This window comes from Cupressus sempervirens, chromosome 5 (genome assembly GCF_028749045.1).
Source record: "Cupressus sempervirens isolate cs-2001-9-10 chromosome 5, ASM2874904v1, whole genome shotgun sequence".
Lineage (NCBI taxonomy): Eukaryota > Viridiplantae > Streptophyta > Pinopsida > Cupressales > Cupressaceae > Cupressus > Cupressus sempervirens.
The window spans coordinates 61,419,477-61,444,078 of NC_143122.1; the positions used below are offsets into that span (position 1 = coordinate 61,419,477).

Consider the following 24,602-nt stretch of genomic DNA (forward strand, 5'->3'; position numbering starts at 1 on the left):
TCGGCTTCCTCTTTCTCTCTAATATATCCTCCTATTTGTTGAGATGATAATACATTACCTCTTGTGGACATGCTTTGATACCTACCGAGGAAGCCCACAAAAATGGGCTTTCAAACGACTTTATGAACTTTTGTACCCCACATTACAAAAATCGCATATCCACACAAATGTTCCACCCCATTTTACTTGTTCCATCATTTGTTCATATTTCCATAATGGTGAATTTGGATTGGTTTTGAAGGTCAAAGAGCTAACATTCGTTATCATTATACTATTAACAACAAATTAAAAAACCAATTATCAACTTATATTATTATTATTATTATTGTTATTTTTTTTTCAATAGATAAGAGGCCCAAGCCAAGATTTATTATGTGTTGTGATTTATTATTATTATTATTTATTAAGTGCAAGTGGATTTGAACCCAAGACCTCTTCGATAAGAGGCTCACAATTTACAGTTGTGTTGTAGGCTCTTGCCTAACTTATATTATTATTTAGTTAATGTTTCTATTACTATTCATTTAATATTTTTATTATTTGATTAATACATTAATATACAATATAATAAATTTGTTTATATTTATTATTTATTATTTTACTATAATTTAACTAAATATTAAGAATTAATTTATAATCCTATATATTGTAATTTAACATTGTTAAATTCCACTATATAAATATTAATTGATTTCATAATATTTTTATTAATTAAATCATACGAATATTTACTAATTTAATTTTTTCAGTATAAAGACATCAAAATTTTAAAACACATTAATACCAACCAATAAAACTATTAAATATCGATTACAATGTTTCTCCACTTCAAAATTGAAACAAAAATATTATCGATCAACAACAGTATATCACAATAGATTAGAAACTATGGTATAATCTCAAATTCTCAATTATTACGAATATGGAGAAAAAAGAAGTATAATGAATCTTAAAAGAATATAGGATTTAGAACATCGTGCCTTGTTGGTCCTCTGCGAATTTTCCTTTTGCATGTCGTTCCTCTTGCAAACAATTCCTTTACCTGTCGCTTATCCTCCTGCAGATGCGTCTTCAAATACCCGCGGTGTTGTGTCTTAATACAAAGAATGACTGTCTATTTATCTTACAAATCGTGTATATCAAAAAGAAGGTTTTTTACCGCTAACAAAATGTGAAAATCATTCCCAAAATCATGCAAACCACAAAATGGAATAATCATTCCTAAAACTATGCAAATTCTCTCAGATTCGTTTTAGAAATTTCTTGTAGAGGTTGGATTCAACGGGAGTCTGAGAGAAATCCATTAAAACGTTTCAGAGAAGCAAAAAACGAGTCATTTGCAAATCTAAAGGGTTTTTATGCATAGTAATGAGAATCGCCATGAAATCACCTGAATCGCTAGTTAGGCGATTTGATTCATGGTTCCCCATTTTTTTTGAACCGGTGAACCAGATCAGCGATTTCATCCTATGAATCGCCGAATCATGCGATTAAGCACCAAAATCACCTTTGTGAATCGCAAAAAATCAGAAAAAGTGAGAGGATGATGATGAAGCTTGAGCCAGAGCCTTGTTTTTTCTTCTTTTTACAGAGAGTAATAGGCATATGTTTCATGCATCTTCATCTTATATACATTTATGATTTGATGTCTCATGGATCTTCATCTTACATACATTCTATGATTTGATTCATTATGGTCCAATGATTTCTATTTACTGCAGCTACAATTGACATTTTATGTGTAACGTAGTTATGTATGTGATGGATTTATCATTTATATTCCATGTTTATGTATGTTAGCTTCTATTTGATGATGTTATAGTGTGTTTAAATTATTTTCAATAAAGGGTGCATGAAATAAGTTTTAAATTGTTAAAATCTCTAAATTTCAAGGGTTTTTTAAATTTGTCGATTCGTGGCCGATTCAATTCCGATTCGTGGCCGATTCAATTTCGATTTTATGGCCAATTTGTGATTTGGTTTGGCCTTGCTGATTCCGATTCTCGTTACTTTGTTTTTATGTGTATCCAATTCTAGTAGGTTTTATACTTGGGAACGATGGGGCATAGGGGTCGAATTTGCAACTTAGGTTATTGTTCATCATTTCAGGATGCACATGTTTGCGATTTTATTTATTTCCTACAGCTGTTAAGGCCATTCCTCATTATAACTACATATAATTCCAAGAATAATATTAAAATGTTAGAATTAAAAATTGAAAAATTTAATAATTAATTTAATTATCATAATGGTTGTCTGACCATGGGTGGGTCCCAGCCATGGTACACAGCCAACGCGAATCTGCACCACTGCAACATCTAGGTTGGGACATCACAGCCCACCATGCTTCTCAGGGCTTGACCTCAAGACCTCTACTTTTATACCAGCAAGGCAACCACTATGCCAAAAGCCCGAATTGGTGGTGAATGGCACGCATCAGCATTAAGAGTGGGGTGCCTGTCCCATTAGAGTGCCAGCACAGGCCAGCCCCCTTGTGGACACATGGCTGCCCAATCGTGTGTGGGTCCCAGCTCTAGGTACATGCCCAGTGGAAATCTGCATCACCATAACAGTTAGGCTGGGACATCGCATATTGCACTTGGACAATGCCTAGGTTAATTTAATAAGTTAATATTTCTTTCAGTATCCATTTTTCAGTATTTTCATTTGGTGAATTCACTTGTTGCTGTTCAATGCAAATGTGGGGTTCTACTAATTTGATAATCTATTTCATGTTTCAAAAAATACAAAAAATCTGGAATTGTATTACCTAGGGGTTCAACATTTATCTTTCAGTGTTTTCTGTTATTTCTATAATCAATAAACACAAGAAAATCAGATATTTCCTAAAAATACCCAAATCCGGACATCTCACAAAAACTGATTTATCATTTTGATATGGTCTAAGCTTGGGGCATATTCTTTTGTTGGATATTCACATCAGTATTTTTTTATGGGATTAGTTAGAGAAGTTGCTCATGGTATTTAATCTTTCTCTTGCTCTTGTGATAGCCATTGCTGCTGGTATGCCACCAGACAAAATGCTGCCCTTTGCTGCTAGAGTGGTATGTTGTGAAAGGATTTTTTTTACCCTTAAATGTAAAAACTGTTCAGTTGCATCTAAATTTTTTAATTACAGGCCTTCCATTTTACTTAGTGGTTGGGAGATAAAAAATATTTTTTATAATGCACATACAGGCAGCAGCAGGATGCAGAGCCCTTGGAGCTAGGTCTGGGCTGCCACGCCGCAGTGATGTGCGTTTGACTACATACTTGGTTTGAATTCTTTATGAAGACAATTTTTTTGGTTCGGCCAGAGGTTCATCAATATTCTTTAAAATACTGTTATGATGATGATAAGGTCGAATTTTGACATTCGATATCAAATAGTTAGTTATGGAATCTTTCATTTTCAAATGTTTTCAATTTGTGAATGTTTTTAAAGTGAATATAGCTCCTTGTGCAGTTACTATGGACTAAGGTTATAATAACCGGAGCGCTGATGCTTTCCCCTATTTTTATATGGAGAGTGACAAATCCTAGCATAAGATTAAGACAAGCTTCTTTTCAACACCCAAAGATTCAAACTTGGGTTGAACTTGTGAGCACAACCTACCCTAATCGATCACACCAGTTGGTCATGGAGAGAGAATTCCTTAGTGTTTAATTCAGAAATGAGAGGCTAAGATGCATATGCTTCTAGTTATGGATTTTATCTGATGAAAACTTTTGATTTCCAACTTTATACACAAGTCAAAGCTTTGCTAAGAACTCGAAGCTGAGAAGATTTTGAAATGATTGATTGCCATTTTCTTTCTTTCTGTTTTTTTTTTTTTGAAAAAAAAGGCTCTTAAAGAAACTCCTCATTCTCCATCCCACAAGGAAAGGAGAAGGTTTATCGGAGTTTTCCCCAAGTTTGTTCACCCCTGGAGTAACAATCGTGTCCTATGCTGCCACTTGGACTCTCTCCCCCCACATCGCACGAGGGAAAAAAAACAGTTTAATCTTTCATTTTTATTTCTTTGTCCAAGGCAAACCAAGCAAAGGCCCTGAAAGAAGGGACAAACTTAAGTGCCCTAAATGACTTATCCATGTGAGAGTAGGTATTTGACAAAATTAATTTGCATAAATGTTTGAATATACCATTCTTATTTAACCTCTGCATGGTTGTGAGGCTTGTAGCTCAAATGAATATTGATGACATTTGTGTTAATATTTTAATCTTATCGATGACAAACATATAGACAGGTAAAATAGCACAACCACCCTTGTACAAGCCAATAATGCAGAAACTACTCACCCTTTGAGCATCATTAGATTACATTTGGCCCAAATTCAGTCTGCTATGTAACTTGTTAATTGCAGTGGGCTTACATCTTTCATTGTATAAAAACAAAATTGTGCCAGCTAAATCTTCTATGCATATTTCTAAGTACTTTTGAAATTCTCTAGTTAAGGGAAAGGAGAATAATGCAGAAATAAAGGAAAGGAGAATAATGCAGAAATAATCACATAAACAAGAGGAAAGGGAGGCAAATTAAAAAATAAGAGAGATTATAAGCAACCAGACACACATGTTTGAATGTGTTTTCTAAGTGATCACATCTTAGGTTGACTAAGTTACCCAATAACATAAGAATGGATTAAAGGCCTAGCAGCTTCTGCCAAAAAGGTCTGAATATGATGAACTCTTTTGATTAAAATGTGGATTACATTTGCATGTGCTATAGATCTTAAGGTCAAGAGAAGGCTTTTCCTCAATAATGAAAGAGTAAATTGACAAGGACAAGGCATCATTAAAATGGTCCTGTTATCCTTGATGGCATGTAACTCAATTTTATGGGCTTGAAAATAACTCAAGTAATACTGGTGGGGGCTACATAATTAAGGAGTGTGTTGATTCCATTGTAATGGTGACCTTGTTTATCCCCCATGAAACAGACACTCAGGTGAAAGTGATCGCCTTGTTTTAAGGCCTAAAAATATCATATGAGCTCCACACCCTTGCTTTAGAGTTTATAACAATTTTCATATTATAATTATAATAATGTATATAGACGGGACTCCCAAGCTGAAGGTTAAACAACATATTCTGGAGATGAAATGTTTGGATTGGAACTTTAAGAGCATTAGCTTTTCCAAATTTCATCGGGAAGCAAATTTGCTTGCTGATTTCTGGCTCAATATCAGAACCGACAAATATGCTTTCTCCATTATAACTTCTTGGGAGGCAGCTAATGCCCTGATTTTGTTTGCTTGTCATCATTTATGATGCATTGAGCTTGGGAGACAACCTGCAGAATTGGTCATTAACTGGGATAGAAAAAGTTTAGGCAGGCCTTACTAAATCTATTGATGTATCTACAATCCCGAAGCTTATAATCATAAAAACACAAGTATGTTTCAAATGATTGCAATAATTGATGGCAGCACAGGAGTCACTTTTGAGTGTTTGACATTGTAATCTTTTGAGTATTGAAAAATTGGCATTGTAATTATCCATGATGCTCATTTTATATTTATAAGCACTCAATATTTTTGCTCTACTGCTCGTACTCAATCTTTTTGCTCCTCTCAAATGATATTATTGCTCTTGCTGCACTCCCACCCTACGCTCAAATGACATCACTTAATTGTAAATTGATAACTTTGCAACAGCCATTGCAGGTTCTTCAGATGACACTCAATTCAACATGAAAATTAGTGCTTAAGAGCCCATTTGTAAACTGTCAGGTCAAGATGATTATTGTCATTTACTGGTCTTACATGTATACCTGTCTCCTTTTTTTGGTGATTTATTTAAGTGGTTTGTGTATTATCAATCTATTAATGAGTATTCGTTGCTATGTCAAGATATTGTGCTTCTGTCTCTGTATCCTTTTATTACATGCTAAGACTATACCTTAATAAGGCTCACATCATGTGTCTACTCTGTGATCAATGGGGCACTGTTGAGACCAATTGTTTCAGCCAGTTGATTTCCAACAAAATCCTTCATTTATTTATAAATATTATGTGTATCAAGAGAAGCTTTATATTAAAAAGCCTCAACCTTCACATGCTTCTAAGCCTATAATAATCTGACTTACTTTTAAATCATTATTTTAACACAAGTTCATCACAAGTCTTTACTGCAAAACCTTTTACTGTTTCCGCAAGGTTATCTATTCTTTCATTTTGTACATTACTAGAAAATCATAACCAGGTTTAATTTGTCCCAAATCTTGTTTAAAAGAAAATATCCATATGATCTTGATTAGGTATGCCATATCTTGTAAAGGTACTTTTCTAGAGTAATTGTTTATTTTATGCAAGATAAGTATCTTTAGAAATAGTATAATAATGTAAATTATATTATTGCAATGGTAAAATTTTCATTGCCATACCTATTGATATTTACTTATGGATCTCTTTTGATGTAATGCCTTGTACAATTACATATGAACTAATGGGACACTAGTGTAAATTTTTGTGTCCCGTCCTTAGCTGCATACTTTTCCCATCCTTAGCTGCATACTTTTCAAAATAGATGGCATTTTTTAGGCTTACTATGGTTCCTCATCCTTCATGCATCCATTTCTTGCCTTTGTAGTACTAATGTTTTCGTCTCATGTCAATCTTGTGGGTGGAGCCTTAATTTGGCACATTTCAGAACTGAAATTCAAACTTTTTCTATTGCGCATTTCTTTTTGCCATGAGTTAACTCGGTACAATATTCTTGATATATAAAAGCATCCAATGTGCTTTTGATGGACATCAAGGTATCATCATCTCATATCCAATAATCATCCACATATCATTTAAATGGTAACATTTCAATTGTTTCATTAAAAGGAATCCAAAACCACTGAATCATTCTATAGCATCTACGTGTTTGAAGATTGTTGTTGTCAATCATTTACACAATCATAAACTTAGTGCCACCAGAGGGTGTTGACGTAGGAGAAAATGAACATTATGATCTCCATTTGTGTTTCTTTTCCTTAAAGCTGCCAATCCTTGACATTTAATGAAGATAAGAGCATTACAAAGTAGGCAAACTTGGATCTGTGGGCTACAAGGTACATACAACTACAAAATTGACACAATATTCATCATTATTTCCAAGTAAAATGTAGATAGAGTTACCCTTTTTAGTCTCAAGAAATGTGAAATCGTAATAACCTAATCTGGTCGATACCCTTTTTTTAATAACAAATGTTTTCATCACATTTTAAATACCTATCTTAACTAGCCTAGCAACAGTAGAAGTTATACTAATTTGTCAAGGTAAACACAAAGAGAGCATATTTATTTCATTAATTATTATAGAATGCTATAATTTATTTTACATATATTTACAATTTTTTTTTAACTAAAAGAGGGGTAAAAGTTTATTAAGATAAGAAGAGATAAAAATCTATCCTAATTGACGAGGTCATCAAATTCGTGAGGTTATTTAGAACCATTATATTTATAGCTTCTAGAGACAGAGACATGCTAATAGATGATAATAATGACATGGATCAACTTGAGTGCACATAAGACAAAGTTGTGTCAAAAGTTATCCATGTACATGAGTTCCTTGATTAACAATATAATCTATTAAATAAAACATTTAGAATTTTTTACGTGTATAATAAACCTAAATGTAAACAACTTAAACAATTACTAACTCATCCTTAGTTAATATTAAGCTTTAAAAAATATTCTAAAAGTGTGCATACATTCTTGGTTTGGGTGCAAAGGTACAAGGTGAGCCGAATCTAGTGAATAAAGATCACTATCCATTCCAACCAAGAATAGTCTGTCAACTTGGGGAAGGGGTTCATAATGCGAATGTTCCAATTTAATAATTAGGAAGACACCTTTGTTCTAAGCCAAATATTGTGCCTTTCTACTCAGTATAATTTTGTCAAACAATTTTCTTATTAGCTATCCCATGTTACTATTTTTTCTCAGTTTGTTGATGTATTGGTTTGTTTAAAATCATTTTCAAAATAGGACACAACCTAATTTTTATCACATGAACTATATTCTTTTCTCTAGTAAAATGGAGTTTCATCAATGATTTACTCAAGCAATAGATACATTTATAACATAAATTTGAGATATATGACAAACGCATAAATCTATATATTTAGATACTCTAACCTCGTGCAAGCTCAAATGAAGATTCTGAATGAAAAAGTTGGTGTAACACACTCGATAGTAGTGAATAAGATCCAAATATAGATTTTTGAAGCCTAGATGCAAGCCAAATTTGCCTGACGTCTAGTCTAGTTCTTGTATCACCTAATTTAGTGTATGCAAAAGGAATACTAACTATTAACGAAGGCATTCACAATAACCAAATAAGTTAACACTTATGATAGGACCATGGGTATCACCAAGAAGGAAGGAAAACCAAGAATGGTAAGCTCCTTGCGTGTAACCTACGATGATGAAGCCATGCCCCTGATGGATAGGGGATGTATGCTTATGGTGTGCTCAAGCTTCCAATGGATGAGGTGTTTTATCAAGCATGTAGATGGGTGAGGGATTTAACAATGGAAGTGTGGAGGGATTTCAACATTATGATAGTATTGGTAGTTTTTAGGCCCTCAAAATAGCATGATAATTTTAGCATGGAAGTGGATTATGGATTGTGAGAGGGAAGGGCTTTATTTATAGGCCAAGGGGTAGACAGATGGAGGGTCAGAATGTAAGGATGGAAGAATGGTGAGAGAGGGCTAGGATGCTTTGAAAGAAGAGCACATGGATTGTGCTTGTTTGAAACCAATAGGGGAGTGACACTTGTCACAAGGAGGATGAGTGTGAGGGGATGGGATAATGGTTGGTCAAAGGGAGTAATGAGGGAGGAAGAGTGTGGAAGAGGGATGTAAGAGACATTTAATGGCGTGTAAGAGCCATTAATGCTCTTGGATAGGGATGGAAGGGGATAAGAGAGACTTTTTGACTTTGGCTTGGGTTAGCAAGTCTTTACCCTTGCTTAAAGTTGTGCACATGTTTAGGAGGGGGATTAAACTTAGTTTAGAAAGGGAGTTAGGGGGCAAGTGGATTAGCTTTGATGGGATGGGTGGGTTAGGTGGCTAAGTGAGGTTAGTATGGATGAATGGGTTGGATTAGAGATAAAGGTAGGGTTATGGATGTTTGTAGGGGTTTGGATAATTTATTAAATTGTTTATTTAATAAAGAGAGGGATGTGGGATTAGATTAAATATTTTTGAGGATCTTTTTGATTTAATAAAGGAATAGGGTTTTAATGATAAATTGATTTTGGGTTATCATTTGATTTTATCAATTGAACTATAGTTAATTAAATTCATTAATTCACTAGGGGATGATGATTAATTAATAAAATAATAAATATTTAATCAATAATGTTCTAGTAGATGACTAAATAAGATTACTTAGTGACTTGATCAAATTTAGGTGTCTACAATTCTAATGTATCATAACATGAGAGGTAATGGTATGACAAGGTTTGTTGTCTTGGGCTTACACTAAATTGTAGTTAGAAAACTTGAAAATCAATCATACTTTCTCAACTTTTCATGCCTAGATTTCTAGTGTATAAACAAATACTTTACGAGTGGCCACAATATATCCTATAGGAATAAAAAATAACCTAGCAAGTATAGATAAATCAATTCTAGTAGTAAGGGACAACTAGGGTTTGATAAGGCTATAGGAGCACCTTGATACTTCCCAAAACCTTGCATCTTAACTTCACCAAGCAATTACAACAATGTCTAATATCTTTGTGCTGATTGTCTTTTATTGTGGTTTTTTTTCAGTCCAACCGGTTTATTTTTGTATGTGTTACATCCCAAAATTTTGACCTAGCTTGAAATATAGCTGTTGAGGTTTGCATGAAGTCAATTGGTAGTTTAATTTGATAAAACTTGGTGAAATGGTAAGATAATTGGTCGTTATGATTGCAAGTGAAGATGACATGTTAGTTGATCGTTAATCATGAATTCATGGAATTAAGATGGAAGGTTAACTATTATGATTATTTATGATTAAATAATTTATAACTTAATTACGTAGAAATTCCTTACAGGGAGCATGTCGAAGGGGTGGAAGCATTGTCATAAAAGAATTAGGTAGGGCATCACCATCACTAGGCAGATGGGTAGAGGACTTAGCGGCTTGGAACATGATACGTCTGAGGAACCACATGAGTTATTTAATTAATTAATTAAACTAAAATAATTGAGTTAGAAATAAAACCATATCTCAAAGTATTTTAATATATCTTTCATCATATTATTTTAATTAATGTTTATAAATGTTCATATATGTATAAATGACTTGACACCATTATAAATTAATTAATAAAGTAATGTTGCTTGTACATATAAGATTTTAATAATGTTAGAATTATAATAACATTTCAATTATTATAATTCTCGAATTATAACTGTCCAACTCTATTCTTTTCGATTTAATATTCTTTTCTTTTTAATGATAACATTTGGCAAGGAGATTGATTTAGTTTGTGACAAATTGAATTATATAATTATTATTAACTTTATTTTGTTTCTTTTAAACATTTGACTTGTGTTGCATTTGAAGGTTTCTTGTAATTGAAGGTAGCCGTAGGGTCTGGCCCAATCTATATTATGGATTCTTTATGGTTTTTCAACATTCTTTTTCCATGCACTCTTCTTCGGCTTCCTATTCTTTTAGCATTCCGAGTTCCTTGTAGCTGTTTGTAGAGACTAAATCTAGTTCTAATCATATATTCGCCTTGAAACAAATTAGTATGATATTTGCAAGCCATTGTGCTAGATAGACGGGTTGATACAAGTGCAGGCTCTTCTCAGATTTTGGTGATGGAGAGAGTCACATAAGATATTCTAACTTATGAAATTAGTTTATGCTTTCTTTGGTTATATGACTAAAATCCTTGAGCCGGTTGAATAGTATGGGGTAGTAAGACTCGATTATATATATGTCTACTGTACTTCAATATGAGTGTATTGTTTTCCTTTGTAGTTATGATTCGATGTATGCATGAACACTATCTTAAATATCTAAAGACTATCAAGTTCTTAGTCTGTCGACTGTCTCTTACTTATCATGGCAACAATTTATATTTAAATTAGACGTCTTCCATTATTTATCTAAATGTATGAAATATTTAATTTTCTTTTAAGAAAGCTACCTTCTCAAGTAAAATCAATTACATCTTGTTGTAAATATTGCAACTGAGATTGAGTTAATGAACCCAAAACACCAAGGAATTCACCAAGAAAATGCTAGAATATGGTGAAGAAGGTGTAAAGTATCTAAGTGAAGTTAATCTGAAGGCACCAAGGAATCAATGGCTTGTTGGCCTGAATTTGGTGAGGAGATGTAGAGATATCTGCAAAGCCAGAATGACATTAGAATTCAAATAAACAATAAAATAATTAATGTATTAGCTCATGCATGTTCCACTCACGAAGAATGTTGTCAAGATTGTTGTCAATTTTGAGATCTTTAAGAACATAATTATGTAATCTTCAAGTGTGAAGTGTTAGATGTATGTAATCTTTTTGAATAATTGACAGAGCCATTTGCTTTGAGAATTTCGAATACCTGGGACTCACTTAGCTGTGTAGCCAAGAAGATGGGTGATGAGGTGAGAGAGGAATCATCAATAATATGAATAAGTATCAGTTATGACATTTCAATATTTATCATTTAATATGAATTAATTAATAGCTCATGTATATTCCTGTTATTGTGATCTCCTGCTGCTAAGTCGTATAGTGAGTTAATTACCAGGAAGCTCGGAGGATGGCATGATGATCCTTGCCAAATTCCAGGTAGGGAGGGCCTTTCTTGTTAGAGATCGTGTGGGGATATGTTGTGGTTCGAGGTTGGGTGGTTAAGCCCTTGACAATGTTTCATCTCTCCACAAGTTATCAAACGTGCATTAGCAAAGATAACTCATATATTCAATTAGTTGTTCAGAACAAGTATTATCACTTTTATGATTAATATGCAAGAAGATAAAAATAATTGAGTTATTTTATTGTTACTGTTATTTACATCTAGATCTAAGAGATAGATTCATGGATTGCTTTTCATTTGTATTAATATCGAATATAAGCATATTTCTAATCTTGAGATACTGTCACAATTAAGTAATCAGAGAAAAAGGAATTTGAAGCCCTAATTGATTGAGAGATGACTGGAACCCTAAATGATATAGTGGTATTAGAAACCCTAATTGAATCTATGGTATTGGGAGCCCTATTTGAATCAGTAGTATCAGAAGCCCTAATTGAATCTATGGTATCGGAAGCCCTAGTTGAATCCGTGGTAGCAGAAGTCGTAAGTGAGATAGCAGTATCAGAAGCCCTAAATGAACTAAAGGTAAATGATGCCCTTATTGATACAGTGGTATGTAATGCCCTAATTTAAAATAGTGGTATTTAATTGTAATTATCATTTGATTTTAAGACAACGGTTTGTAGATGATAGTCATTATATGAAATTGTTATAGTGTATTTGTGGACTAACCCGGGTGGTTTCAGGTCCTTGTAAAACCTGGTATTTGGCTAATGTTATTGTAGGTTCTAGGTCTTTGTAAAACCTGGGGGATACTATATCATAGATCTTTTATGTTTCTGTTTGGGGTTTCTAGTTCCTATTGGCCCTTTTTGCCTCATTTAGCCCATCACTAATATCCGATCAGAGAAGCCTTCTATGGCTGGATTCTTGGCAGACAAGATCAAATGGCTCTCATTTTTATGAGTTATCTGCCATCATCCAAAATTGCACGAGATGTTACCGTGTGTCACAATTCTGGTGTCCCTTCATATTGTGCAGTCTCCATGAGGCTTCAGGACCTGGAATTTCGCCACGTCATGGAGGGTCCCATCTCTGGCATTTAAGATAGATCATCATGTATGCACAGATCGACAACCGAAATGCAATGGAAGATTAAAAGATTGCCGTCCATTCTATCAAGCAGGATATGTGAGATGTTGCCACGTGTCTCTATTTCATAGTTTTTTCACACTGCAATGCTTCTTTGATGCTTTGAAATCTCGAATTGTGCCATGTGGCAGAGAGGATCTACATCGACAGTCAACATTCAATTTCAAGAAAGCCAATTTTTTCCTCCCCACGGTTTCTTCTGCTATGGCACACCATCAAGGCTAGTTTTTCAATGCCCAACTACTTTTTTGAGCCTTGATTGGCACAACGCCAATGTACTCCATGCCTCTAGTGCATATAATGATTAGATTTTAGTGATTTGATCTCTTGCAACTAGGTGCACAAGTTTTGGTCTCATCCTCTCACTTCCAACATTGGATTGTACTCCATGCTCAAATTTCTTTTGATACTCAATTATTGCTCTCCTTTGCAACTCAACTCCACTTGGTTGGGGTTTGAGCTCAATGTAAACATTCGAGTTATGCCTAAACTCTTTGAAAGTGCAATTGTAAATATTTGTTAGGGATTCCTCTCTGCTTGTATTTTGCAACAACATTATGCTCTATAACTTTTGCCTTCTATTAATGAAATAGGTCTATTTCTTACCTCTTCTTGCCATTCATTATTTGTGCATGTATCTTGCCTTGTTTTGAATGTTTCTTTCCTAGTTTCTTAGAGTTATATGTCTTGTTTAATCTGCTAACAATTGTTGTATTGTGAAATATCCTTCCTTTCAACATTTAATCAGTTCCAAACCTGCATGTGAGTTCTTTGAAGGAAGATTAGAGCCAAGATTTGTGTATTTGAGTGTTTCATTGAGGTTTTGTGCAGTTGTGGGCAGAGTTGTAACCCTAGTTCTATCTCGGTGCATCACCCCCTGTCCTTTCAACAATTAAATTTTCTGTTCTACTTCTTATCAGCGCTAAAAAAACTCAGTAAGTTCTTAGCGCTAGGTGACGCTTTTAGACTAGAGGCCACGTCGAGGGTAGAGGGCGGAACCGACCAGCGTCAACAACATAGCATACAGGCCAGTAGCCACAGCAAGGGCTGTGAGAGCTAACCTGCGTCCATTTACGACTAGGGCACACACTCACGGCTAGGGCACAAATTTTTTTAGTCGTTATTATTTATTTTTATCTAACTTCATTACAAGGACGTTATTCATCCTGAGGGCCAAACTGTTCAACACAGGAAGATTGCTTATCATCTGCTATCAACCTTTTAAGGGCCTACATTCAATCTGTTGTAGCTGTGATTTAGTGTTGACAGGTTGCATGTGGGAATTAAGGGCCTGCGGCTAGGTTTGTGTGACTTGCAATCATTTACCAGTAACTGCGCTTAACATTGGAGATCCACGGTTACAATCTGGGAGGTCTGCGCTGTCAATTGAAGGGCATCGAGCTGCTATTGGATCTTATCGTGATTGCATGGGAAGTGTGTGACAAAATGTCAAACCTTTATCTATATTGATTTTGGGTAGATTTAAACACAAAATAACAGACCTTGGTTTGTCCACTTTGAACTCCCAACTCGACCCAATCACTGTCCAATAGCTACTTGACCGCATGAAAAAAATAGAGAGTGACAATGCAGCCCTAAAGGACATTGCTGTTGACGCATCTTCACTCTCTCTTAAGCATTGTGACAGGGTGGTCAAGTTAGAAGCCGACAACTTCATATTGAGAGATCAGATTGGGAACCTGATGGCAGAACTCACAAATCTCAAACAGTCAACTGAATCGAATATCAAACATTTCGCAGATACCTTCATTTTCGAAACAGCAATGCTGAAATCCAATATTGAGGCTGTTATTGAACAACTTGTTGGATTGGATCAAATCAAGGATCAACATACCGAAATGGTTGCGAAAACAGAACAAAAGGTGAAATCATGAGCTTCACTTTGCATCAATACTGATACTACTACTCCGAGACTGAGCATAGACAAGATTGTTCAAGGTAAGATTGATGACGAGAGAGTGCGGCGGGCACGCGAGTTCAACTTGCGCGTTTGGGGTCTTTCACCCACTTCTGACCCTGCTGCTGCTGGGCATGCCTTTCTTTCTGAACAACTTGGCATCTCAGACATCACCTTGGATAGATACTGGTTTGGTACGGGGGACATCCTTTTTATCAGATTCTTCTCTTTTTCGGATAGGCTTTGTGCCCTTAGAGTGAAGAGAAAGTTGTTCTCTCTCCCCTCAAAAAATTATCTGGACGAAGATCTTACTAAGGCACAGGTTACAAAACTTAAACAGGCTCGGGGTATTGTGGCAGAGGCTAGACGTGCTGGAAAATGGGTTGTTATTCAAAATCTTAAGGCATTGGTCCATGATTCTCCTCTTGCTGGTTGGGTAGAGAGGACAACCTCCAAATCAGCGTGACGATTCCAATAGCAGTCTGACAAGAAGAGATCTTCTTCTCTTCTTGTCAACTGCTGGAATAGTAATGGCTCTTTATGGTCATTACCTGGTCTTTTTCAAGATTTGGCGGGGTCTTCAGATATTTTGGCCATTACTAAAACTCACGAGAGTTCTATGCGTCCTCTTCCAGGTTTTCATGGTTATCAGTGGTTGTTAGTGTGTAGGGATGAGGTTCGGACGTCTGTTGGGGTCCGTGAGTCTGGGGGTGTTGCTTGTTTGGTTCGAGATGATATTTTTAGGGTTACGTCGGTTGTTCACTCTGATGCCTTTGCCAAATTTTTGTAGGTCCAAATTGGTTGGCGGAAATATAAACAAAGAGATATTTTTATTGCTGTTTGTTATTTTCCTCCGACCTCTTCTCCCTATGCTATTCATGACCCGGAGGATGGTGATCCCTATTTTGACCTTCAGGAGAGTATTTCGCAATTTGAGGCTTTAGGTGATATTGCTATTCTTGGTGATTTTAATGCTCATACCAAGGATCGTCAGATCCCTTTACATGATCGTGGCTCTGGTTTGAACTACATTTTTGAGTTAGATTCAACTACTATGGGCCTACAACGCACTTTGGAGGATGTTCTTGGGTTGTTCTTTGTTTATGGTCGCCACCTCATCCAGCTTTGTGAGTCTTTTGGGTTGTTGATCTTGAATAGTTTATCCTTCCTTCCTGGATCAGACCTATTTACCTGCTAGCCGCAGTGTGGTGGTGCGAGTGTTGTTGACTATGTCATTTCCTCTCCTTTCATTTCTTCCATTCACAGTTTCACCATTTCATGTCTTCCGCTAGCCGATCATGCTCTTCTTAGCATTTCTATTTGCATTTCTCCCCATCCTTCCCCACCCTTGCTTTTCTTGACTAGTACCGTCTCCCTTCCTACTCGCTTCCATTACCCTGAGTGTGATGGTGAGCTCTTTACTTATCACCTTAGGCGTCTTTTGTCACCCGCTAGTTTTGCCTCTGCCATATGGGATTCTGCTCTTCTTTTTGTTCCCCACCGTTCCCCTCTCTCTCTCACAGCTAACCGTCAGAATACCTGTCTTATGAATAAATGGTTTGATGCTGACTGTAAAGCTTTCCATCGCTCTGTTCGTGTCACCTTTGAGGCTCAGTCTCTTGCCTTTACCCATCTTTGCATTTCTTATCTGCATTTTCTTTGTCATAAGAAACATTCCTTTGCCTCTTTTCAGTGCAGAACCCTTTGCTCCACGCTTATCCAGAATCCCCAGATCTTCTGGCATACCCTTTTCCCTCGTTGCTCCCCCCCATCCTCCACTCTCGACTATCATTCTCTGACCTCCTATATCACGATGCTTTATGACATTCCTAGGCAACCTCCTCTCTATTCCACTCCACCTCCCCACTGCCATTTGTTCACCTATTCTAGCATTATGGAGGCCATCAGATCTTTGAGATGCAGCAGAGCAGCTGATGAAGAGGGTGTTCAGGTAGAACTTTTCAAACTTGGTGCTTCAGTTCTTGGATCTTACCTTCCTACACTCTTTAATAGAGTGGTTTGCACTGGGTTTCCTGATTCCTGGTCTAGACATGTTATTTACCCTATTCACAAGTTTGGGCCTATTTTTGATCCAGGAAATTTCAGAACTATTATGATTGGTCATACTTTTGCCGAACTTTATGCCACTTCTCTGAACACCATGTTATCCAGTGAGCTTGATAGACGAGGATGTAGGGCGAGAGGTCAGGCTGGCTTTCGAGCAAACTACTAGACTATGGATCATGTTTTTACACTGCGGGCTATCATTGAGGAGGCTAGAGACCGCCCTCAGAAGGTCTATTGTTGTTTTGTGGACTTCCGTAAGGCTTTTGATTCTGTTCCTAGGTTGGCTTTATTTCAGCGGCTTCAGGAAACTGGGATTTCAGATATGTTACAGACTGCTATTTTGAGACTTTATGAGAAGGTTTACAGTAGGCTCAGAACTCCGGAGGGCTTTTCTGATCCGATTCAGAGCACCATTGGTGTGAAGCAGGGTTGTCCTCTTTCCCCTTCACTGTTTGGCTTGTATATTGATGAGTTGGAGGATTTCATTATGAAATCCTCTCAATCAAGAGATGGGTGTTATTTACATCAGGTTCTGATCTCTATTCTCCTCTTTGCTGATGATGTTGTTCTTTTGGCCTCTTCTCCTGATAGCTTACAGAAACTCTTTGATAGTCTTGCTTCTTTCTGTACTCAACGACAGCTTGTGGTCAATTTATCTAAGACACGAGTTATGGTCTTTAACTATTTAAAGACCTCTCATCTCCATTTCTTCTTCCGAAGGAAGGAGGTTGAGATTACTCCCTCTTACATGTATCTTGGTGTGAAGTTCTCAGGACCACATTTCAATTTGAGACCTGCTATTCAATCCAGAGTCAGTAAGGGTATGGGCTCCCTGGCTTTGCTAGAGAGACAATGCTTCAGGCATCATTTTTAGGATATTTCGTCCAAGTTGTCCATTTTTGACTCCTTGGTTCGTCCGACAATCCTCTATGGTTCTATGGTTTGGGGACCTTCTCTTATTGCTTCTGATTGGGCTTCTATTGAGCGGGTCTAGACACTGTTGTTGCGTCGTATCATTAGGTGTCACAGATTCACCTGTCACAACATTGTTTTAGCAGAGTTTGGTGCTCATCCTCTCAAACTTGCCGTTATTTTTGATTTGATTTGGTTTCTTCATCGGCTTCGTGGTTTTATGGAGACAGGTGTTGACCGAAATAGATACTCTTTTTTGGCATATTGTTCTTCGATGGAGATTATGAGATCTGACACTTTTGCTAGATCAAGATGCTGGTACGCTCAGGCCACCTCTTTGTTGGATTCGATTGGGATTGAGATTGATCGTCTTCCTCCCTATCAGTTTTCGTTGGATGCCCCGACTCATCTTCTTCCCTCTCGTCAGGAGTTGAATGAGCATGTCAGACAGGATATCTATAGGCAGTATATTACCACTACTTGGTGTCATCCCCTAGGTGGTTTGCGACCTAAGATGGCCTTCTATGCTGAGCATTTTCTTGTTATTCAGGATGGTATTGTTGTTTGCCCTGCCTATCTTTACCGTCATTGGAATCATGCATTACGGTTCTCTTTGGGCTCTTTTAGGGTTGGTTCTCATCGTTTCAGGGCTCAGACTAATCACCATATGGATTAGGCTGATCGATTATGCCAATTATGCACTCTGATGGAGGCTTAGACCGAGACTCACTTCATATTTCATTGTCCTCATTACTATGAGATCAGAGGGAGATTCTATTGCCTTTTCAGAGACTGTTCTTCTCTTTCGATGTTCTTCAGTTATATTGATCAGCGGTGTTTAGCACTTTATCTTCAGGAGGCCACCCATCTTCGAGAGAATACCCTGCAATCCTTTCATCAAAGACGAACTTCTGATCAGCTCATTACCACCTTTTTCTCTCCCTTGTCTCCTTCGTAGGGTTTGAAAAGGCCTTCCACTACTTCACATTCCAGATCTGTCAGACATTGTACCAGTCTCTACAGGAAACATCAGTCCTATAGGGGTTCTTCACAACATCCGAAGACTATGGATTGTCCACGGATGTATCTCTCTATTACGGATTTCTTTGTAACAATGAAGGACCCTTAGTCCTTACCTTGTCTTTCTTTCTTCTTGTTGCTTTGTTCCTTTTCAGTCACCGTTTGGTGCCTTTGCTTGGCTGGCTCTTCTGTTTGTATGCTCAGTCCCATAAACCGTTTTGGTTTTTCGTGGACATTAATAATTTTATCTTATCTTATCTTATCTCCCTTTACCTTTCAAGCAATAGTTTAGGTGCAACCTGATAGTGAGGAAGCCAACCTCTGGAGATTTGACCTTAGAGTGCAAGTCCCACACTTGGAGGAGGTTTTTATGTTACACAAGGTCAATTAAGGGTCATACCTCAAGCAAGGGTGTAGACTTTTGTGTCAACAATTGTTGGCACGCCCCATAGGACAAAGATTTTTAGCTACACAAGTCTGTTGGAAGCCAATCTAGTATTCATGCATTGAGAATTTGGGTGTTATTCTTAGTGAAATTAGCCTTTGAGGCACTCATTCAACACCATAGTGAGTCTATGCATCTATCAGTTTCAACTGACCAAGTGTTGGTATGATTTTTAATTTTTATGTTTCCTCAAGATTTTTGTTAAGTTATTTTCTTAGATGCCTTATCATGGACTCACTTCATAGAGATTCCTTCCATTTTCCCCCATACGATGAAGAGGCTAGTTTTACCCCAAACCTTCATGTTATTTTTGGCCATGAATGTGTTGAGGTTTTCCCCTCGAAGTACATTTTAGTCCAAGAGTTTGAGGAGCAACAAGAGAGGAAGAAAAAATCAAGCCCATATGTTGATTCCTCCTTAGGTAAGATCTGCCTTGCATTATCAAATGATCGGCCTGCTCAGTTTCCCTTCGAACCTTATAATGATCCCAAGGCCAAGTTAGAAGAGATCTATGACTGAGGTAAGGAATTTTGAGGAAATTCATAATCCTTATGAGTTTTTAGACAGTAGGAGCTTTTCTTTCGTGATGCTCCTCACGAGTTCTTGGATTGATGCAATGCATAGCGACGAAGAGTTGTGGATATCTGATCCTTATGTGTGTCAGGTGGTATCTAAGATGATAGTTGTTTTCAGAGAGGCTTAGGAGGCTCTCCTCCATTTGCAGAAGGAGAAAGAACTAAAATAGAAGAAATATGAGGAGGCAAGACTCAAGCTTGCCCAAATGTAGAGATCTAAAGTGCAAGAGCCTCCATGGAGGAAGTTTTCTAGCTTCAGACAAAGTAGCCCTCCGTAGCTTTCTACTTCAAGCTACCTTGAACCTCAACCTATAGTTTAGACACCTCCACATGTTAATGATGAGCCTCAAAATGATCATTGTCCCTTCTTTGATGTTCATGAAGAAGTGGATACATCTTTGCCCACATCAGAGACATCAAATGAGCAACAACCAATTGAAGAACATGTGTTGCAACAAGAGGTTGATGAAAAAGAGCATCAGAAGGAAATCCTTGTCCTCAAGGAGGAACACATAAACATGCACGAGGTTGCTCCTAAGCGTGCATGCAATGTCACAACAGAGAGGATAATCCAAGAAGAAGAGTTTCTTTCTTCTTCAAGCCATTGTAGGAATTGTTGTGACATGGGGACATTATAGTGGATTGGGGAGATTGATTTCTATGAACTTGAAGCCTCATGTCTATCTAACAATTCATCTTCCCCATATGAGGAACATTTGTTGCGGCAGACTAGCCTTCATGTTATGGATGGAAAGGAGGACTTCAAGGATAGCTCTATCCTTGAGGAGGAACATGCTTACATGCATGAGGTTTCTCCTCAACCTATGCACATTATTGCAACTATAATGGAAGAGATCGATGATGCAGATGACCTTTTGGATGAGTTTGATGCTATCTGCTCTTCCATAGAGGTTGAGTCATTATCTCCTATATATGAAGAGTATGTTCTTCATCAACAAGAAGAGGAGAGCACATTACCAACCACACTATCAGAACCAACCCTTGCTTGCTGTAAGGATTGGGTAGTTGTAGAGCACAACATGGTCAAGACTAACTCCCTAGACCCATCACCATCAAGAGGATGCCCCATAAGACATCTTTCTCTACAGTAGTGCACGTTGCCCCTAGTCATGCTCATTCTAGAGCATGAGGGAGAAGACCAAAATTAAGAGCAAGCATGTTTTGCTCAAGTTGACAATGTCCCAGTGTTGGAGAGCTTCATTGTCTTTAGCATTGGGAAATAGGTTTTTTATGCAACAACATGTTTGTTATGCTTGCTGCCATTTTCAGCTACCCATGTGCATGGGAAAAGAAACCAACTTTTAAGGAAGGGCAACTACTTCAACAAGCCAGTCAATGGCTTTGTTTGATCTTTTTGCATTGAAATACTTGTATATAGTAGAGTAGGTTTTTTGCTTTCCAAGAAGTGTACATGCATAGTGTTTTGGAGCTAACCCAATGTTTCCAGAGCTCCCAAGAGTTGTTTTGTTTTTTCTTTGGTTGTAAAATTTTGTGAATTTTTAGGTGAGACAATGTGTCTTTCTCTGTGGTGACTTTATGCCCAATGGATTTCTTAAGGCCATTGATCTATGCTTAGCAGGCAAGCATCTAGTTGAGTCACCAAAAATGTTGGCCTTTTTTGCCTCATTCAACCCATCACTAATATCTAATAATAGAAGCCTTATGGGCTAGATTCCTGGAAGATGAGATACGACGACTCATTTTTTATGAGCTATCAACCATCTTCCAGAATTGCATGAGATGTTGTTGTGTGTCACAATTTCGACGTTCCTTCATAATGCGTGGTCTCCGCGAGGCTTCAGGACCTAGAAATTTGCCACGTTGTGGAGGGTACCATCTCCGACATTTAAGTTAGCCCATCATGTATGCACAGATCAAAGATTGAAATGCAATGTAAGATTAAAAGATTGTTGTCCATTTTGTCAAGTGGAATACGTGAAATGTTGCCATGTGTCTCCATTTCAAAGTTTTTCCAGGTTGCAATGCTTCTTCGACGCTCCGAGATTCAAATTGTGCCACATGGTGGAGAGGATCTACATCAACGATTAGCATTCAATTTTGGGAAAACCAAATTTTTCCTCCCTATGGTTTCTTCTACCATGGCATGCCATCAAGACTAGTTTTTCAATGCTGAGCTACTTTTTGGGCCTCGATTGGCACAATGCCAACACACTCCATGCCTCTTTAGTGCATATAATGATCATATGTTAGTGATTTGATCTGTTGCGGCTGGGTGCACAATCTTTGGTCTCATCCTGTCACTTCTAGCATCAGATTGCACTCCATGATCAAATTTCTTCTAATACTCAATTATTTCTCTCCTTTGCAACTCAACTCCATCTGGTTGGAGTTTGAACTCAATGTAAACATTAGAGTTATGTTGAACTCTTTAAAAAGGTAGTTGTAGATATTTGTTTGGGTTTCCTCTCTATTTGTATTTTGTAGTAGCATTATGCTTTGGAACTTTTGCCTTCTATTAATGAAATAACTCTATTTCTTACCTCTTCTTGTCATTCATTATTTGTGCATGTATCTTGCCTTGTTTTGAATGTTTCTTTCCTAGTTTCTTAGAGTTATATGTTGTGTTTAATCTGTTGATAATTTTTGTATTGTGAAATATCCTTCCTTTCAGCATTTAATCAATTCCAAATCTACATGTGAGTTCTTTAAAGGGAGTTTAGAGCCAAGATCTATGTGTTCGAGTGTTTTATTGATGTTTTGTACAGCTATGAGTAGAGTTGTAACCCTAGTTCTATCTTGGTGCACCACCCCCTTTCCTTTCAACAATTTAATTTTTTGTTCTCCTTCTCCTTTTTCTTCTCAAGCAGTAGTTTAGGTGCATCTGATAGTGAGGAAGCTAACCTTCTCCAGAGATTCGACTCAGAGCACAAGTCCCACACTTGGACGTCGTTTCTATGTTACATTAGGTCACTTGAGGGTCATACTTCAAGCAAGGGTGTAGACTTTTGTGTCAACACAAGTCCGCTAGAAGCTAATTTAATCTTCATGCGTTGAGAATTTGGGTGTTATTCTCAGTGAAATTAGCCTTTGGAGGCACTCATTCAACACCATGGTGACTCTATGCATCTACCAGTTTCAATACACCAAGTGCTGGTATGATTTTCAGTTTTTATGTTTTGTCAGGATTTCTATGAAGTAGTTTTCTTAGATGCCTTATCATGGAACCACTTCATAGAGATTCCTCCCATTTTCCCTCATATGATGAAGAGGCCAATTTTACCCCAAACCTTCATATTATTTTTGGCCATGAATGTGTTGAGATTTCCCCCTCCAAGTACATTTTAGTCTAAGAGTTTAAGGAGCAACAATAGAAGAAGAAAAAATCAAGCCCATGTGTTGATTCCTCCTTAGGTCGGATCTCCCCTGCATTATCAAATGATTGGCTTGCTTAGTTTTCCTTTGAACCTTACAATGATCCCAAGGCCATGTTAAAGAGCTCTGCGATCGTATAGATGACTTGATCCTTGGCCTTTCTAATTTGGTAAGGTCTGTTGGGGAAATTCATAATCCTTATGAGTTTTCAGATATTGGGAGCTTTGCTTTTGTGATGCTCCTCATGAGTCCTTGGATTGATGTGATGCATAGCAACAAAGGGTTGTGGATATCTTATCCTTATGTGTGTCAAGTGGTATCTAAGATGACAGTTGTTTTCAGAGAGACTTAGGAGTTTCTCCTCCATTTTCTATAGGAGAAAGAACTAAAACAAAAGAAATATGAGGAGGCAGGACTCAAGCTTGCCCAAATGTAGAGATTTGAAGTGCAAGAGCCTCCATGGAGGAAGTTTGCTAGCTTCAGACAAAGTAGCCCTCCCCAGCCTTCTACTTCGAGCTGCCCTGAACCTCAACATACAATTCAAACACCTCCACATGTCAATGATGTTGCACCCCAAAATGATTATTGTCCCTTCTTTGTTGTTCATGAAGAAGTAAAAATATCTTCACCCACATCAGAGACATCAAATGAGCAACCACCAATTGAAGAACATGTGCTACAACATGAGGTTGAGGAAAAAGAACATTAGAAGGAAATCCTCATCCTCGAGGAGGAACACATAAACATGCACGAGGTTTCTCCTAAGCTCGCATGGAATGTCATAGTAGAGAGGGCAATATAGGAAGAAGAGTTTCTTTCTTCTTCAAGCCATCATAAGGATTGTTGTGACATGGGGACATCACAATAGATGGCGGAGATTGATTTCTACAAACTTGAGGCCTCCTGTCTATCTAACATATCATCTTCTCCATATGAGAAACATTTGTTGCAACAGACTATCCTTGATGTTATGGAGGATGGAAAGGAGGACTTCAAGGATAGTTCTATCCTTGGGGAGGAACATGTTGACATGCATGAGGTTGCCCCTCAACCTATGCACAATATTGCAACAATAATGGAAGATATCGATGATGCGGATGACCTTTTGGACAAGTTTTCTCTTCCATAGAGGTTGAGTCATTATCTCCTATATATGAAGATCATGTTCTTCAGTAGCAACAAGAGGAGAGCACATTACCAACCACACTATTAGAGCCAGACCCTACTAGCTATAAGGATTGGGAGGTTGTAGAGCACAACAAAGTCAAGACTGACTACCTAGACCCATCACCATCAAGAGGATGCCTTGCAAGGTGTCTAGCTCTATAGCAATGCAAGTTGCCCCCAATCATGCTCATTCTAGAGCATGAGGGAGAAGACCACAACAAAG

General features: G+C 37.3%; 1 protein-coding gene across 6 annotated transcripts in view; it reads left to right on the top strand.

Moving 5' to 3' along the window:
* The window catches only part of LOC149554547 (pfkB-like carbohydrate kinase family protein), a 225,161-nt gene that overhangs the window by 196,450 nt on the left and 4,109 nt on the right, over positions 1-24,602 (top strand). For 3 of the 6 annotated variants that reach the window (XM_089828594.1, XM_089828596.1, XM_089828592.1), the window contains 3 exons: positions 3,013-3,065; positions 3,199-3,255; positions 3,467-4,156. In XM_089828594.1, coding sequence (XP_089684720.1) covers positions 3,013-3,065; positions 3,199-3,255; positions 3,467-3,667 — 311 coding nt within the window. In that variant the 3' untranslated portion in view covers positions 3,668-4,156. Of the gene's footprint in view, positions 1-3,012; positions 3,066-3,198; positions 3,362-3,466; positions 4,157-10,048; positions 10,411-24,602 lie in introns of those variants that run through there. The other 3 variants (XR_016364384.1, XM_089828593.1, XM_089828595.1) reach the window with 3 other exon arrangements.